Here is a 17,291-nt window from a genome sequence, read left to right on the forward strand (position 1 = left end):
AAACACCCCTGGTTCCTGATGGTGCTCTGCTCCTTATTCAGGCTGCTGGTAGATTCTCTCTCTGCTTCTACAAGCTGCTGAGGACACAGATGGACCCCCAGACTGACATTTACTGCAGAAATATGGTGAACTTTCCCCTCTCAACCCATTTCCATTATCACATGATACACATGGCCTGTCTTTAGAAATAAATGGAAATTATTTATCTTTAACTTTAAACCACTTCTTTGATCTGAAAAGTATATGGATACTTTGAAACCATCTCTTGGTTACCAGTGGCCTTCAACTTTCTCTGATCTGGGGGAAATTATTAATAATATAAACCCTCACAGACAGTCCATCTCCTCAAGAGACAGTTACCGAGACCTCCATTGTTTAACTTTTAACACCTCCCATTTTGTCTTCACGGACATAACATGGGACCTCACTTTGATCTGAAATTACCCCAGACCTGTTTACCTTCCCTTCAGGCCAGGTGCTCTTTCATTTATCCTACATTTAAAAATTACAATTTCCAAACCAAAAATAAGCTTATGCACATTTGTAACATAAGTCAGTCATTTTTATCAAAAAACAGCAGAGATCCTGGTGCTGAACCCTGGGAACTGCACTGTAAATCTCACTTCATTCCAAAGGAAATTCCATTCACCCTAGCTCTTTGATTGCTATCACTTACATATCTTTGTATCCATGCTACTGCTGATGTTTTGATCAGATGGGCGTCAAGTTTACTAATAAACTTAATAAATGGTACTTGATCCAATGTCTGCAAACACAGCACAAACTGCAATGGCCTCAACCTCTCTCCCTGTTAAACTTGTCAAAAAGCTCCATCAGGTTATTTAACAAGTACTGAGACTCCATTCCCTCAGCATTTTATCAGAAGCTTATTAAAAAACAAATGAGGTTTGGAACACAAATCAGTGTCCCTTGGGTAGTAGGTATGGCCCATTTCACATTCCATCTATACACTTACCTAACTTCACCTGTTTGGATCAGGATCACATTGAGAGGGACAAACAACATTTTGGTCATTCTTGTCTCTCTTCACTGGCAGGAAGATCTCTGTGTGGGTTAATCCCTAAGATGTGTATAAAATCTGTCCTGGCCGCTCTGTTCCAGGGTTCAGATCTCCTAGACATGATACAGAAGATTCCTTTAGAGCTGTGTTTTGAGTCAGGAAGAACAACAGTGAATGCTGGAAAAGTGTTGTCAAATCAGAAACAAAAATACCCGGAAAAGCTCAGCAGGTCTGACAGCATCTGCGGAGAGGATTACAGTTAACGTTTCGAGTCCGAATGACTCTTCATCAGAACTAAGGAAAAATAGAAAAGAGGTGAAATATAAGCTGGTTTAAGGTTGGGGGGGACAGGTACAGCTGGATAGAGGGCCAGTGATAGGTGGAGATAACCAAAAGATGTCATAGACAAAAGGTCAAAGAGGTGTTGACGATGGTGATATTAGCTAAGAAATGTGCTAATGATGACATTAAGGGTAGAAAGCAGGACGAGCAAGGTACAGATAGCCCTAGTAGGGGTGGGGTGGGGGGAAGGAATCGAAATAGGCTAAAAGATAGAGATAAAACAATGGGTAGAAATATATTTTAAAATAATGAAAATAGGTGGGAAAAGAAAAACCTATATAAATTATTGGAAAAGCGGGGATCGGAAAGGGGGTGGGGATGGAGGATAGAGTTCATGATCTAAAGTTGTTGAACTCAATATTCAGTCCGGAAGGCTGTAAAGTGCCTAGTCAGAAGATGAGGTGCTGTTCCTTCAGTTTGCATTGAGCTTCACTGGAACATTGCAGCAGGCCAAGGATGGGCATGTGGGCATGAGAGCAGGGTGGTGTGTTGAAATGGCAAGCGACAGGGAGGTCTGGGTCATGCTTGCGGACAGACAGTAGGTGTTCCGCAAAGCGGTCACCCAGTCTGCGTTTGGTCTCTCCAGTGTATAGGAAACCGCATTGGGAGCAGCAAATGCAGTAAACTAAATTGAGGGAAGTGCAAGTGAAATGCTGCTTCACTTGAAAGGAATGTTTAGGCCCTTTGACGGGGAGGAGGGGGGAAGTAAAGGGTCAGGTGTTGCACCTTCTGCGGTTGTGTGGGAAGGTGCCGTGGGAGGGGGTTGAGTTGTAGGGGGTGATGGAGGAGTGGACCAGGGTGTCCCAGAGGGAACAATCCCTGCGGAATGCCGCCCTGGGGGTGAAGGGAAGTTGTGTTTGGTGGTGGCATCTTGCTGGAGTTGGCGGAAATGGTGGAGGATGATCCTTTGAATGCGAAGGCTGGTGGGGTGATAAGTGAGGATAAGGGGAACACCATCATGGTTCTGGGAGGGAGAGGAAGGTGTGAGGGCAGATGCGTGGGAGATGGGCCGGACACAGTTGAGCGCCCTGTCAACCACCGTTGGTTGAAAACCTCGGTTAAGGAAGAAGGAAGAAATGTCAGAGGAACTGTTTGTGAAAGTGGCATCATATAACAGATGCGACGGAAGCGATGGAACTGAGAGAATGGGTTGGAGTCCTTACAGGAAGCGGGGTGTGAGGAGCTGTAGTCGAGGTAGCTGTGGGAGTCGGTAGGCTTGTAATGGATATTGGTGGACAGTCTATCATCAGAAATTGAGAGAGAGGTGTCAAGGAAGGGAAGGGAAGTGTCAGAAGTGAACCATGTGAAAATTATGGAGGGGTGGAAATTGGCAGCAAAATTAATAAATTTTTCCAGGTCCAGACAAGAGCATGAAGCAGCACTGAAGCAGTCATCGATGTACTGGAGAAAGAGTTGTGGGAGGGGGCCTGAGTAGGACTGGAACAAGGAATGCTCCACATACCCCATAAAGATACAAGCATAACTGGGGCCCATGTGGGTACCCATAGCCACACCCTTTATTTGGAGGAAGTGAGAGGAGTTTAAGGAGAAATTGTTCAGTGAGAGAACAAGTTCAGCCAGACGGAGGAGAGTAGTGATGGATGGGGATTTTTCAGGCCTCTGTTCGAGAAAGAAGCGGTGAGCCCTCAGACCATCCTGGTGGGGGATGGAGGTGTAGAGGGGTTGGACGCCCATGGTGAAGAGGAGGTGGTTGGGGCCAGGGAACTGGAAATTGTTGATATGATGTAGGGTGTCAGTGGGATCGCGGATGTAGGTGGGAAGAGTCTGGACAAGGGGAGAGAGAATGGAGTCAAGATAGCAAAAAGGAACAGGCTGACATGATCGCTCTGCCAGGACAGTCCTGTTTGTGGATTTTGGGTAGGAGGTAGAAGCAGGCTGTCCAAGGTTGGGAGACTATGAGGTTGGAAGCTGTGGAAGGAAAATCTCCAGAGGTGATGATGTCAGTGACAGTCCTAGAAACAATGGCTTGATGTTCAGAGGTGGTGTCATGGTCCAGGGGCAGGTAAGAGGAAGTGTCTGCGAGTTGACGCTCAGCCTCTGCGAGGTGGAGGTCAGTGTGCCAGACAACAACAGCACCACCCTTGTCAGCAGGTTTGGTGACAATGTCAGTGTTGGACCTGAGAGAACGGAGTCCCAGCTGTACCACCACCCCCCCGCCCCACCTTAAACCAGCTTGTATTTCACCTCTTTTCTATCTTTTCTTAGTTCTGATGAAGAGTCATTCGGACTCGAAACGTTAACTGTATTCCTCTCCGCAGATGCTGTCAGACCTGCTGAGTTTTTCCAGGTATTTTTGTTTTGGATTTCCAGCATCCGCAGTTTTTTTGCTTTTGTCAAATCAGACATTGGTGTAAAACTGTGATTTGTTCCTGACTGAAGGTTAAACGGCAGGTTTAAGTTTCCAGTCTGAAAATAACTGTATTAAGTATTCTATGAATTAATATTTCTGAATGAAAGAAAGATTTAATGTGTGTGTGTGTGTGTGTGTAACAGTCCTCTGTCTTTCATTTTAAGGCAGTTGTTAACTCTGACAAAGCCTAATGATTGAAATGTTAACTTTCTCTCTCCAGAAATGCTCCCTGACCAGCTGAGAGTTTCCAACATTTCCTGTTTGATCCCTGGGAAAATGGTTTGCTAAATAAACATCCTCACTCCCCCGCCCCCAAATCCAGTATAAAAAGAGTATTGTTTTAGAAACAAATATTTTTCAACAGGCTTTTCACTCTTGGCGTGTGGGTGTTGGTAGCAAGTGTATTGCCTATCCCCAGTTGTCGTTTGAGAAGGTAATGGTGGACAACCTTCTTCTCAACCCACTGTCTAGTGAAGGTGCTCCCACAAGGCCATGAGGTAAATTTCTGAGTTCCACCATTTTCACTCAGTAATGAAGAAGCAGTGAGAATATACCCAAGGCAGGATGGTGTGTGATTGAGATGGAAACTTGGGGATGAGGATGTTCCTCTGCTGCCTCTCTTCTATGTGGTGTAAACCTTTGGTTTGGGAGGTTCTGTCAAAGTTCCGGTTATGTTGCTAATATATAAAATCCTTCGTCTTCACCCTGTCGCATCTCCCTCACGTGGGCACACAGACCAGGTGGCAGGTTCCCCTCCCGTGCACTTGCTGGCTGCGTCAATTGACATTAAAATCATATTTTAGGCTCTAATCATGTCCGAACAGCACAGAAAATGATTTTGTATTCAACAACATCATAGTGGAATGCAGCGGTTCAAGAAAACAGCTCACCACCAATTGTTAAGGGCAACTAGGGATGGGCCAGCCAGCGAATCCCACATCCCATGGGTGAATATAAAAGCTACAATGGCGCTTCGGTTACCCAGCATTCACCGAGGGGCAGAATATGCTCCATCCTCGCTGAGGTAGATCACCGCGCAGGCGCAGCACAAAGCTGTGAACGGAGCATGCGCACTGCCTTCCCTGACAGGAGCATGCGCAATAGCGGTTCTGGGAGGAGAGTGGCTGATGTGTTGCATCAGCCCGGAGAGCAGAAGAAGTCAGGTATGCGGCTGGGTGAGGGCGAATGGGAGCCGACAAGTGGACGGGGAGGCTTCATAAACATCTACTGCAGGCCTCAAACTGTGAATATTAAGTTTCCGATCCCGCGTTTGGACCGAATTGGCGACCGCGGCGTTAATCCCGACAGCAGAACCTGATTCACGGCCATCATCTTGTGAGTGTACAATGTGCTGTAGTGCGCATGTGCGGCCGCCATCATTATAGGGGCAATGTGCTGCAGTGTGCATGTGCGACCGCCATTTTTATAGGGGGCAGTGGTTGTGACCAAAGGTGGAGCAATGAAAATTGGGATTTGTCAGGAAAACGGAATTAGAGGAAGTGAAGATATCTCCGAGGATTGTGAGACCGGAGGAGATTGCAGAGATAGGGAGGAGCAAGACCATGGAGTAATTTAAAAGGATGAGAAATTTGAAATTTAGTTCCGTCTTTATCCGAAGCCTTTGTAGGTCATTGAGCACAGGGGTAATGGGTGAACAAGACTTGGTGCGAATAAGCACACGGGCAGCAGAGAATTGGATGACTTCAAGATTACAGGAAGATGGAAAGTGGGAGGTCGGCCAGGAGTGTGTTAGGATAGTTAAGTCTAGAGATAACAAAGGAATGGATGAGAGTTTCAGCAGCAGATGAGCTGAGACTGGGGTGGAGTCGGGCGATGTTACTGAGGTGGAAATAGGCGGTCTTGGTGATGATGTGGATATGTGGTTGAAAGCTCATCTTGGGGTGAAATATTTCACCATGGTTGTGAACAGTCTGGTTCAGTCTCAGACAGTTGCCAGGGAGAGAAATGGAGTCAGTGGATAGGGAGTGGAGTTTGTAGCAGGGACTGAAGGCAATGGCTTCAATCTTCCCAATATTTAAATGAAGGAAATTTCTGTACATCAACTGGATGTCAGACAAGTCAGGATGGTTTGTGACTTGGAGGTGAACTTGGAGGTGATGGTGTTCACAGACACCTGCTACCCCGGTCCTTCTAGAGGGTGGACATTTGTAATTTTTGTGGCTCTGCCAAATTTCTAGTTGAGTTGTAAAAATATGAAATATCTCTCCACTTCTTACCACTCACACCTCACTATCTTTCTCTCTCTCCCTCTCTCATCCAGTAGATGCCAGAGCCTTGTCTGGGCCCACATGCCTTCCTTCATGGACAGTAGTGAACCAGTTGAGTCTTTATGACAATCCAACAGGTTTCATGGTCACTTTTTCCTCATGCCGGTCCCATAAATTACCAGATTCATTCAGCTCAATTTAACAACCTGCCTTTGTGTTTTTGTGGGTTCTTTCTCACTCCCTTTTTTCTGTTTTAAATCAATTTCGCAGGAGATAAGAAGGGGAGGATTTACAGTCGGGAATCTCAGACCAAACATCACATCAGAATCTGATGGAGTCACCCAGCTTAAAGTATCCTGAATATCATTGGATTTTCAACGTGGAAGGACAAAGCAACGTTCACACTGTGGAGAAACCATGGAAATGTGGGGATTGTGGGAAAGGATTCAATTACCTGTCTGCGCTGGAAACTCATCGAAGCAGCCACACTGGGGAGAGACCATTCACCTGCTCCGAGTGTGGGAAGGGATTCACTGATTCAAACACCCTGCTGACACACCAGCGAGTTCACACTGGGGAGAGGCCATTCACCTGCTCCGAGTGTGGGAAGGGATTCACTGATTCAACCACCCTGCTGAAACACCAGCGGGTTCACACTGGGGAGCGACCTTTTAAATGTCCAGACTGTGGGAAGTGTTATAAATGTTCGGGGAACCTGATGTCCCATCAACGTGTTCACAGTGATGAGAAACCATTCAGGTGCTCTCAGTGCGGGACTGGGTTCAGGTGGTTATCTCACCTCACTGACCACCAACGAGTTCACAGTGGGGAGAGGCCGTTCACCTGCTCTGAGTGTGGGAAGGGATTCACTCAGTTATCCCACCTGCTGAGACACCAGCACGTTCACACTGGGGAGAGGCCGTTCACCTGCTCCGAATGTGGGAAGGGATTCACTGATTCATCCAGCCTCCTGAGACACCAGCAAGTTCACACTGACGAGAGGCCTTTAAAATGCCCAGACTGCGGGAAGTGTTTTAAAAGTTCCAGGAACCTGATGTACCATCAACGTGTTCACACTGACGAGAGACCGTTCAGATGCTCTCATTGTGGGACTGGGTTCAGGCAATCATCTCATCTCACTGGACACCGGCGACTTCACACTGAGGAGAGGCCATTCATCTGTTCTGAGTGTGGGAAAGGCTTCACTACCTCATCCACCCTGCTGATACACCAGCGAGTTCACACAGACAAGAGACCTTTTAAATGTCCAGACTGTGGGAAGTGCTATATAAGTTCGGGGAATCTGATGCTCCATCAACGTGTTCACACTGACGAGAGACCGTTCAGGTGCTCTCAGTGTGGGACTGGGTTCAGGTGGTCATCTCACCTCACTGACCACCAGCGAATTCACTCTGGGGAGAGGCCGTTCACCTGCTCTGAGTGTGGGAAGCGATTCATTCAGTCATCCACCCTGATGAGACACCAGCGAGTTCACACTGGGGAGAGACCGTTCACCTGCTCCGAGTGTGGGAAGGGATTCACTCGGTCATCCCACCTGCTGAGACATCAGCGAGTTCACAAGTAACTACAGTGATTGGGTTTTGCTGTTAATCACGTTCATTGAGGCCTCTTTCTGCTGATGTCAATAAACTCCAGGTCAGTTACAGGGGTTTATTTTCTGGATAAAAGTCAAATAAATCAGCTTTGTGTGAAAGACTGTGTGTCAAGTCTTTTTCATATCTCTAATACAAGTTCGTTCCTTTTGAAGGTCTCTCCCTCTCCCCTGTCTCTTCCATCCTCACCTCCAACAACAAGTGTGAGGAGCTCATGGAGCCTCTTTATCACTAAGATTGAGACAATTTGATCAGCTGCTTCCCTCCCTTCCACTAGCCCACCTGGACAATCTGTCCCTATAGTTACCTCTTGTCTGAGCCCTGAACTCACATTTTTCTCTAGTTTCTCTCCCATTTTCCCTCACATCCTCTCAGTGCTCAGCTTGTCCAAAGAAAAAAAATACTGATCACCCAACTTCGCCATGTCAGCCAATATTGTTAACGGTTCTCTCTCTGTTCTGATACTGTCCCTCTTCACATTGAGGATACCCTCCATCATGTTGTGTGGCACTACCACCGTGCTAAATGGGATAGATTTCCAACAGATGTAGCAACTCAAGACTGGGCAATGATGAGATGCTGTGGGCCATCAGCTGCAGCAGAATTGTACCCATCCGCGATCTGTAACCTCATCACTCGGCATATCCTCCACTCTGCCATTGCCACCGAGTCAGGGGATCAACCCTGGTTCAACGAAGAGTGCAGGAGAGCATGGCCGGAGTAGCACCAGTCATGTCTAAAAATGAGGTGTCAACCTGGTGAAACTGCAACACACAATTACGGTCCCTGCAAATGTCAAACAAGTTACTAGTTTCTTGCAAACTGTGTGCACGAGAGCAGGGAGGATAAGCAAACTGACCATGGCACCGTGATACAGGGAGCCATACAATTGGGGAATGTGAAATAGGAAGTTAGTAGTGGTAGGGGACAGTATAATTAGGGGGGTAGATCCTGTTCACTGCAGCCGTGAGCAGGAGTGCCGAAGGGTGCCAGGGTTAAGGACATCTCCACAGGGTTGGAGAGGAACTTGGAGTGGGAGCGGAGGGATCCAGTTGTTGTAATCTACATTGGTACCAACGACATTGATAGGACTAGAAAGGAGGTTCTGCTGAAAGAATTTGAACAATTAGGAGCTAAATTAAAAAGCAGAACCTCCAAGGTAATGATTTTGGTAATACTACCTGAGCCACAGGCAAACTGGCATAGGGTAAATAAAGGCAAGGGGTTAAATGCATGGCTCAGAGATTAGTGTGGGAGGAATGGGTTTCAGTTCATGGGGCACTGGCACCAGAACTGGGGTAGAAGGGAGCTCTTCCGGTAGGGCAGGCTCACTTGAACCATGCTGGGACCAGTGTCCTGGTGAATTTAATAACTAGGTCTGTAGAGAGGGCTTTAAACTAGATGGTGAGCGGGGTGGGGTGGGGTGCAGAGGGTTCTGGAGAGGGCGTACATAGGCTAACATAGCAAAAGGATATGGCAGCATTGCAGGGAAGCTTTTTAGGTATTGATACCAGAGTCTGACAGGAAGGGACAGAGTGTACAAACAGAAAAAAACAGCAGCAAGTACAGTCATGGGGGAAAAATGGTAAAAATGCAAAATTAATGGCTCTTAAATGCACATAGTATTCGGAACAAAATAAATGAATTAACGGCACAAATAGAGGTTAATGGTATGATCTTATAACTATTATGGAGATGTGGTTACAAAGAGATAAAAGCTGGGAACTAAATATTCATGGGCATGTGACTTTTCGAAAGGACAGGCAGGAAGGAAAGGATGGTGTGTTAGCTTTGTTGGTATGAGGTGGAATAAGTACAATAGCAAGGAATGATCTTGGATTGGAAGATGCAGAATCCATATGGGTGGAGGTGAGAAATAACAAGTGGAAGAAGACACTGGTGGGAGTAGTTTATAGGCCCCCTAACAGTAGCTACACTGTAGGACAGAGAATAAATCAGGAGATAATGAGGGCATGAAAAAAAAGCAGTATATTAATCATGGGTGACTTTAATCTTCATGTAGATTGGGACAATCAAATTGGCAGAGGTAGTTACGAGCAAGAATTTATAGCATGAAATCGGGGCAGTTTTCTAGAATGATACATTGGATCCAACCAGCAGTCTGGCTATTTTGGATCTGGTAATGTGTAATGAGGCAGGCTTAATAAATGATCTCAGAGTAAAAGATCCCCTAGGAAACAGTGACCATAACATGGTAGAATTTGGCATTCAGTTTGAGAGTGAGAAACTTGGGTTGGAAACAACTATGCTAAATTTAAATAAGGGTAGTTACAAAGGAATGAGGGCAGATTTGGCTGGAGTGAACTGGGAAAGGAGCTTAGCAGAAAAGACGGTTCATGAACAATGGCAAGCGTTTAAGAAAATAGTTCATGACTCTCAGCTAAGATATATCCCAGTGAGAAAGAAGGATTGTAGGAAGGGGCTAAACCAACCGTGGTTAACCAAGGAAGTTAAGGATAGTACCAAATTGAAAACAAATTACAATGTGGCAAAGATTAGTGGTAATCCAGAGCAATGGGAAATTTTTAATCTGTGGAATTCTTTACCACAGAGGGCTGTAGAAGCTGGTTCAGAAAAAAAGGTTTGGCTCTATGCACTAACTCATAATCATCAGCTATCTCTGCTGCTTGCCTTACAGTTTGAACCCTTTGTTCCTCCACATGGGTTCCCGCCACCAAAGGAATTGAATCATTAAATTCTTCCAAAAGAATCACATCTCGAAGATCTGCATATGTTGTCTCTATTTTTAATGCCTGTATCCACTGGTCAAAATTACTTTGTTTTACTCTCTCAAACTCAATATCAGTTTGCCTAGGCTATTTTCTCATATTACTAAATTTCTGCCTATATGCTTCAGGAACCAACTCAAATGCATTCAAAATAGCCTTTTGACCATATCACAATTCACTGATACTCCTTCAGACACCAAAGCATATACCTCATGCACTCTACCCACCAACTGAGGCTGTAGTGATAATGTCCAGTACTCGTGTGGCCATTTCATTTGTCTAGCTACCTTCTCAAATGAAATATGGAATGCTTCAATATCTTTTTCCTCAAACTTTGGGAGAGCTTGTACAAATATAAACATGTCCCCATTGGGTTCTACTCTGGAGATAAGTCCTTCCTCACCTCCTGGTATCTTTTTTTCCAACAATATTATATACATTAATAGCTTTATGACAACTGTGTCAATTATCCAGTCACACTCTCCTTCCAGTCTTGTGTCCATTGTTCAGCCTTGAAATTGTTCATATTTTCACATTGGATTTCAATTTGAAGAAAGCAGAGCTGTCATAAGCTTATATTCTTCAGCAGATGTAATGCAACCCTTTATTTTGGAAGAATAAAACTGATAGAGAATGATTGACATCTGAAGATTCGATTCACTGACACGCTAGCAAGGATACCTTGTAAATTTAAGTCCGTATCACTCTCTGTAGGCAATTGGTTGGTGTGTTTGCTTGTTCATTGAATGGTTGGTGGTTCGTGACCATCTTGGAGTGAAGTGTTTACTGTATTCTCACCATCAGCATTCATTGTCACACAGTTCTGGGCTGTCATTGGGGACTTGAGCTGCAAGATAGTATCCCCAAAACGGTGCCAGATCTACTGTTACCCTGTGACTTCCCACACAAACAGTTTTTTGAAATTATTTTCTTCTTTCAAATATAATAAGAAACGATTTGGTCCTACTATGTACAGAAACCTAACCCATTGGAAATCTATGAAATTATTAGATCCAAACAAACACATAAATTATTCTCCCTTCCTCAGCTTCACAATGAGTGAGACAGGGAAAAGCAGCAATATTCCGGCCCCGCACTCTCCAATCACCTGCTGCCAGCAGAAAGCAGCGATTGCAGCTTCAATCAGCGGGTTACTGTCCATCCCTGGGATGCAAGGTACTCCAACCCGGACCAAACCTCCCTATACACCGAGCACAGGCTCAGGAAAACACAGGTAGATTATATCCCGGTCACCAAACCTCCGAGCAGCATTTACAGAATACCCGAGTGAGTGAGTCACAAATATAAGTCACACCAACTTTCTCAATATTTTCACTGTAAAATTCCTTCATTTTATTGAAAAGCTGACTGTTGTGAATCTGAAAATGAGCACCATGGGATTTGTGTTACTGGGTGACTTGTTTTCCATTGTTTGTCCGTCAGGTTTGCAATTCAGTTTGTGTTGGATATTGAAGTGAATCTGATTTCAAAATGAGGACATTAAATCCAGGAATTAATCCTGAGGAACATGGATCATACTGTTTGGAAGGATGTGGAGCTGAGAAGCGGAAGCTGTGAATGAAGTTATTGCTGATTGAATGGACAGCATTGGGTACTTCTTTAACATCATGGCCGTGTGGTTAAGTAGATGGTTTTAAAATTCATTGGGGTTTCATCAGGTAAGTTCTGTGATTTACATTATTGCTGATTTCAACCATGTGTCCGCAGAACTAACTGTTGGGTCAATGGAAGAAAAGACAAACAAAAATCCTTATTTGCTCTGAAGAAAAGTCATATGCACTCGAGATATTAGCTCCCTTTCTTTCTCCACAGGTGCTACAAGACTTGTTGAGTGTTTCCAGCATTTTCTGTTTCGGTTTCATATTTCCAGAATTCGCAGTATTTAGCTTTTATCCAAAAATTCTCCTGATTTTTGGACTCTCAGGGAATGAAGGGCCTTGGGATCGGGTGGGAAATTGGTGTTGAGGCTGGAGATCCACCATGATCTTACTAAGTGACGGAGGAGGCTTGTGGGGCCTTTTATCTACCTTCTTGCAGTGCACCTGCTGAACAATATAAGCTTATGACAGCTCTGCTTTCTTCACATTGTGAAAATATGAACAATTTCAAAGCTGGACAACGTATACAAGACTGGAAGGAGAGTGTGAGTGTGGATAATCGGCACTGTGCACATTCCTGTAATCAGTACCTGGGAGAATCAGGAAGATGAGATCCTGATGTCTCTTTACCCTGTTGCCTGCAAACCCATCGCCTTGTTTCTTACATTCCCACGAACTGACAGTGTCTGCATCAAGCAGCCAATTGACCTGAGAGCTGGAGGCGAGGTGGGGACAGAAGCAGAAAGAGATGCGACATGAAAGTGCTTTGAATTTGATGTGTGTCAGTGGTGAATGTCGGCCTTGTAAGTTCCACGGAATGAGGGTTTTTTTTGTTTGAAAGCAGCAAGATTTTAAATGACTACAGCACTGAGCATGGGGCGCGAATCCACGACCCTGAAATTCAGCATTTCATGGTCTATCGACTGAGCTAACCGGGAATGCGAGAACAAAACTCCCATATCCCAACACATATGGAGACAAAAGTTGTTTTCCACCTGGAGCCTCAGCTTGTTCTGAATTTCAAAGTGTGGAAGGTAATCGACCTACAAAAGCCCCAAGGTTACAATACATTCCTCTCAATCATCAATAACATCATTCACATCTTCCACTTCTTAGCTGCACCTCCTTCCAAACATTGCAAATTCTCTCCTGCATCGTTCATCCTGATATTTTTTCTCTGCAACATTTTAATGTGAAGCTGCACAATTAATGTGAATAAAATTTGTGATGGTAAAAATGTGTTCACTCCTCAGGGAACTGAACCACATTTACACACACAGAGGAACACACACAGACATATACACCGAGAGTGACAGAGGGCACGGGCTTGTCTTTAACGAGAGACAAACACCCAGAAAGCAAACATAACACTAAGTTTTATTCCAGTTCCAACCGCAGGTTTCGTGAATATTTTCGGGAATGAACAGAAATAGGAAAACTCCCGAGTGTTTGGATGGGTTTTATTCAATTTAACCAATATTTAACGCTGTAGACACAGAGTTAAAACCAGGAATAATGAGAAGCGAGAAGCCCCAATGGATTTGGGCTCCATCACCTAAGCCAATCGGCCACGGCAACTGGTCCTGTCCATAGGTTAATGTCGATGGTAAAAAATCATAAATGTCTGCAGCAGAGGAGGATGATATTCGGCCCATCGTGTCCCTGCCGGCTGATGGCAAAGGAATTCAGCTAATTTGATAACCCCGCCTTTTCTCCACTGCAATTTATATTTATATTGTCTCTCCACATTCTTCCTGTTAAAATTAAGCATGGCAGGCATCTTTTTTGACAGTGAGCTGGCACTTTTTGCATCATTCGCGTTTGTAGTTGTATGTTCAGTGAATGTAATATCTCACAGTCATATATTTCCTCTTCACCATTTCACAAAATAAACATTCAGCAAAATGAGAAAATCCTTCTGCTGGCAGCGGGTGATTGGAGAGTGCGGGGCCGGAATATTGCTGCTTTTCTGCTTTTCCCTGTCTCACTCACTGTGGAGCTGAGGGAGAGAGAATAATTGATGGGTTTGTTTGAATCCAATAACTTCACAAGTTTCTAATGAGTTCGATGTAATTACATAGTCGTTCATTGTCTTTTATTGTGTTTGAAATGAACACTCATAACAAAAGCATTTCTGTGGGAACTCACTGGGTAAGGGTAAAGTTTGCAACATTTGTGGGGTTTTTTTGCAGCTCAAGTAGCCAATAACAGCCCGGAACTGAGTAACAATGAAGGCAGATGGGGAGAAAACAGTAAAAGGTTCGCCCCTGGATGGTCTCGAACCACCAACCTTTCGATTAACAGCCAAACACGCTGACCAATTGCGCCACGGAGACTCACACAAGCTTCACCTGAAAGGTATCCTAAACCAGGGTATCAGCGAGTTAAAGCTTCAGATTGCTGCTGCCGGAATGACCATTGGTCTCTTTCAGTTTTACTCTTCCAAAGTAAAGTGTGGGGCATTCACTGTGGATACATGGAAACAGTCTGATCCCACCCACTGCAGACACATCCATGTCACTGGGAACCAGCTCTCCTACAACTGGAGCCATCTCCCTTCCAGCCTTTCGGTGTCTTGTCTGTTACCAAGTATTCTGATTGTCCCGAAGCCGATATTAGGCTTGAATTCCTGATGTTCAGTAACGAGAATCATTTCAATGTCTCAAATCAGTTAATTTCACTGATAACATCAGAGTCAATGTTCCAGCGTCTTAAAGAAGGGAAAGGTGCCTTGACTGTCTCTGGTCAGTCGGACAGTTCACCCTTCATTCTCCCCTGATTCCGGTTCCCAAAGAGTTTCTAAACTTCACAAAGCTGGAGACTGAGTTTTCTGTTTTGGTTCCCAGTCCATTTTCCCAGCTGCCAACTGACAATATTTTCCAAATATTGAGGAGAGGACAGCAAAGTGGCCTCGAGACCACAATCAGATCAGCCATGATCTTACTGAATGGCGGAACAGGTTCAAAGGGCTGAATGGCCTCCTCCTGATCCTCATTCCTCTCTTCCTGTGACACAGCCTGAATCAACTCCTAACTTCAGCAAACTGCCTTCGCAATTAATTATCAGTTAAATGAAATAAAAACCATTCAACCATTTCCGTGTTTCTTATTTCCATTCACCTGCAAACATTCACTAAATTTGTAGTCTGAAATGGAACAATAATTGGCCAAGTTGGTGACATCCTTGTTTTCTGGGTGTTTGTCTCTCCTTCGTCCTCTGTCACTCTCGGTGTATATCTGTGTGTGTGTCAATGTGCTTCAGTTTCCCGAGAGGCTGAACACATTTTCACCATCATAAACTTTATTCGCATTAGTTGTGCAGTTTCATGTTAAAATGCGACCGAGAAAAATATCAAGATGAAAGATGGAAGAGGAGTTTGCAATGTTTGGAAGGAGGTGCAGCTAAGAAGCGAAAATGTGAATGATGTTATTGATGATTGAGAGGAATGCATTGCAACCTTGGGGCTTTTGGAGGTCGATTACCTTCCACACTTTGAAATTCAGAACAAGCTGAGGCCTGAGGTCGAAAACAACAATGATCTCCATGGATGTTGGGGTGTGGAACACTTCACTCTTCTTACATGCCTGGCTAGTTCAGTCGACGGCGTCTGAGGCTCTTTATGTCCAGGTCTGTTGGGTTCGCGACCTATGCTCGGTGAAATTCCCTTTTTAAACTTAACTACTTTCAAGGGTGAACCCCAGCTCTCCATTCCTCCAGCAGTAACACCACTCAAACTGATTATTTCTCCATCCCGCTTTGCTAATATCACAGCCACTGGTTTCTGAGTGAAAACTGCTCTCTGCTTCACTGGAAGTCAGAGTATTTAATTCTGAGCATTTGGTGCTTTCACCACTGCAGCCTAGGTTTAATTCCCGTACAGGGGAAACGTTTCCCTTCCCGCTATGTGAACTGACACAATGAACAGGAATTCCTGATTAAATGAAACCAGGTCTGGCAGCGTCTGTGGAGTGAGAAACAGAGTTAATCTTCCCGCTGGATAATCTTTCATCAGAGCTGGAAAAGTCAGAGATGTAACAGGTGGAAAACAAGTCCAGAGGCGGAGGGAGGGGAGTGAAAGGACAAAAGGGAAGGACTGTAATAGGTTACAAGGCATGAGAAAGAAACTGACTAAAGGGATGATGGTGCAAAATGTGGGTATATATACGGTACCATAAAATCAGAGCCAAAAACAACATATAGAGACCATTCAGCCGGGTCAGAGGAACTTAGGCCATTCAGCCCTTTGACCCTGCTCCACCATTCAATCAGATCAAGGCTGATCTAGTTGTGGTCTCAGCTCCACTTTCCTGTCTGTCTGTCTGTCCCCCCAATGCTCTCATAGCCCTCCCACCCCCATAACCCTTGAATCCCTTGTCTATCAAAAATCTGTCCAAATCAGCCTTGAATAAATTCAATGACCCAGCCTCCTCTTGTTTCTGGGGAAAATTCCTCAGGCTAACGGCCCTCTGAAAAAACAAAACAAAAATCTCCTCATCTCCGTCTGAAAAGGGAGACCTCTTACTCTCCTGGAAATAACTCACCTGGTCCCACTCCCCCACCTTTTCCCTGGACATGCTGCAGCTTTTGGTCTAATTCCCCTTTGAATTCCACTACTGAATCTGCCATCCCCACACTCTCTATCTAACCCAGCCGTCGGATCCATCCCTCCCAGATCGCCATGTGGAAATGCATGGTGACCCTGCACTGAAGAACAGGTCCCAGGCATACTCAGCTACTTAACAACAGAACAACATGAAGTGATTATTGTGGAAAATTGAATGAGACATTTTAAATCAAGACATTGACACACACTCCATAGAGGAACTGACTTTCGAACTATCAGGATAGAATTAAACACACTGGTACCGATCAGAAGGAGTAAAATTAAAGTGAAGGGGGCAATAGAATCTGAATTTAGAAAATATCCACAAGGTGGATGCAGGTGAACAGAGAGCTGGAGAATCTTTAAAGTTCGTGCATGAACTTTTGTTTGAACCAGGTGTGTTTACGACATGTCAATAATTTAGATTGTGAGAAATGATCAGCAGTTGGGGAGGATGAATCTCAGTCGATAGTTATCGCATTTATTCTTGATGGCAGCTCAAGGAATTGTGTTGCTGATTCTGATCATTCTAGTAGCTTTAGTATGTTACCCACGGTTTGCCATCAAAAAATTAGGAAAACAAGCTCACAGCTTAGAAACAGTGAGGTTAGCCAAAAATCAGTTGCGAGAAGTCAATAAGAATATTCCCTTCTCAAGGTTGGGAGATCTGTAAGAAATCACTGTCACCTTATAAAATCTTCAGAAATGTGTTGAATTTTATAGGAATGGCTCTCCTCCCCCTCC

The 17,291-nt window shown here is 44.6% G+C and overlaps 1 protein-coding gene and 1 long non-coding RNA gene across 2 annotated transcripts in view; both read left to right on the forward strand.

The window, feature by feature from the left end:
- Nucleotides 1–17,291, forward strand: part of LOC144698290 (uncharacterized) — a 493,807-nt gene that overhangs the window by 444,391 nt on the left and 32,125 nt on the right. The window lies entirely within an intron of this gene.
- Nucleotides 4,882–7,678, forward strand: LOC144698269 (uncharacterized). Its single transcript, XM_078570242.1, has 2 exons — nucleotides 4,882–5,069; nucleotides 6,233–7,678. The coding sequence occupies exon 2, from the start codon at nucleotides 6,294–6,296 to the stop codon at nucleotides 7,545–7,547; it is 1,254 nt and encodes a 417-aa protein (XP_078426368.1). The 5' UTR covers nucleotides 4,882–5,069; nucleotides 6,233–6,293; the 3' UTR covers nucleotides 7,548–7,678.

Source organism: Cetorhinus maximus, chromosome 23 (assembly GCF_964194155.1).
Source record: "Cetorhinus maximus chromosome 23, sCetMax3.hap1.1, whole genome shotgun sequence".
In the NCBI taxonomy this organism is placed as follows: Eukaryota; Metazoa; Chordata; class Chondrichthyes; order Lamniformes; family Cetorhinidae; genus Cetorhinus; species Cetorhinus maximus.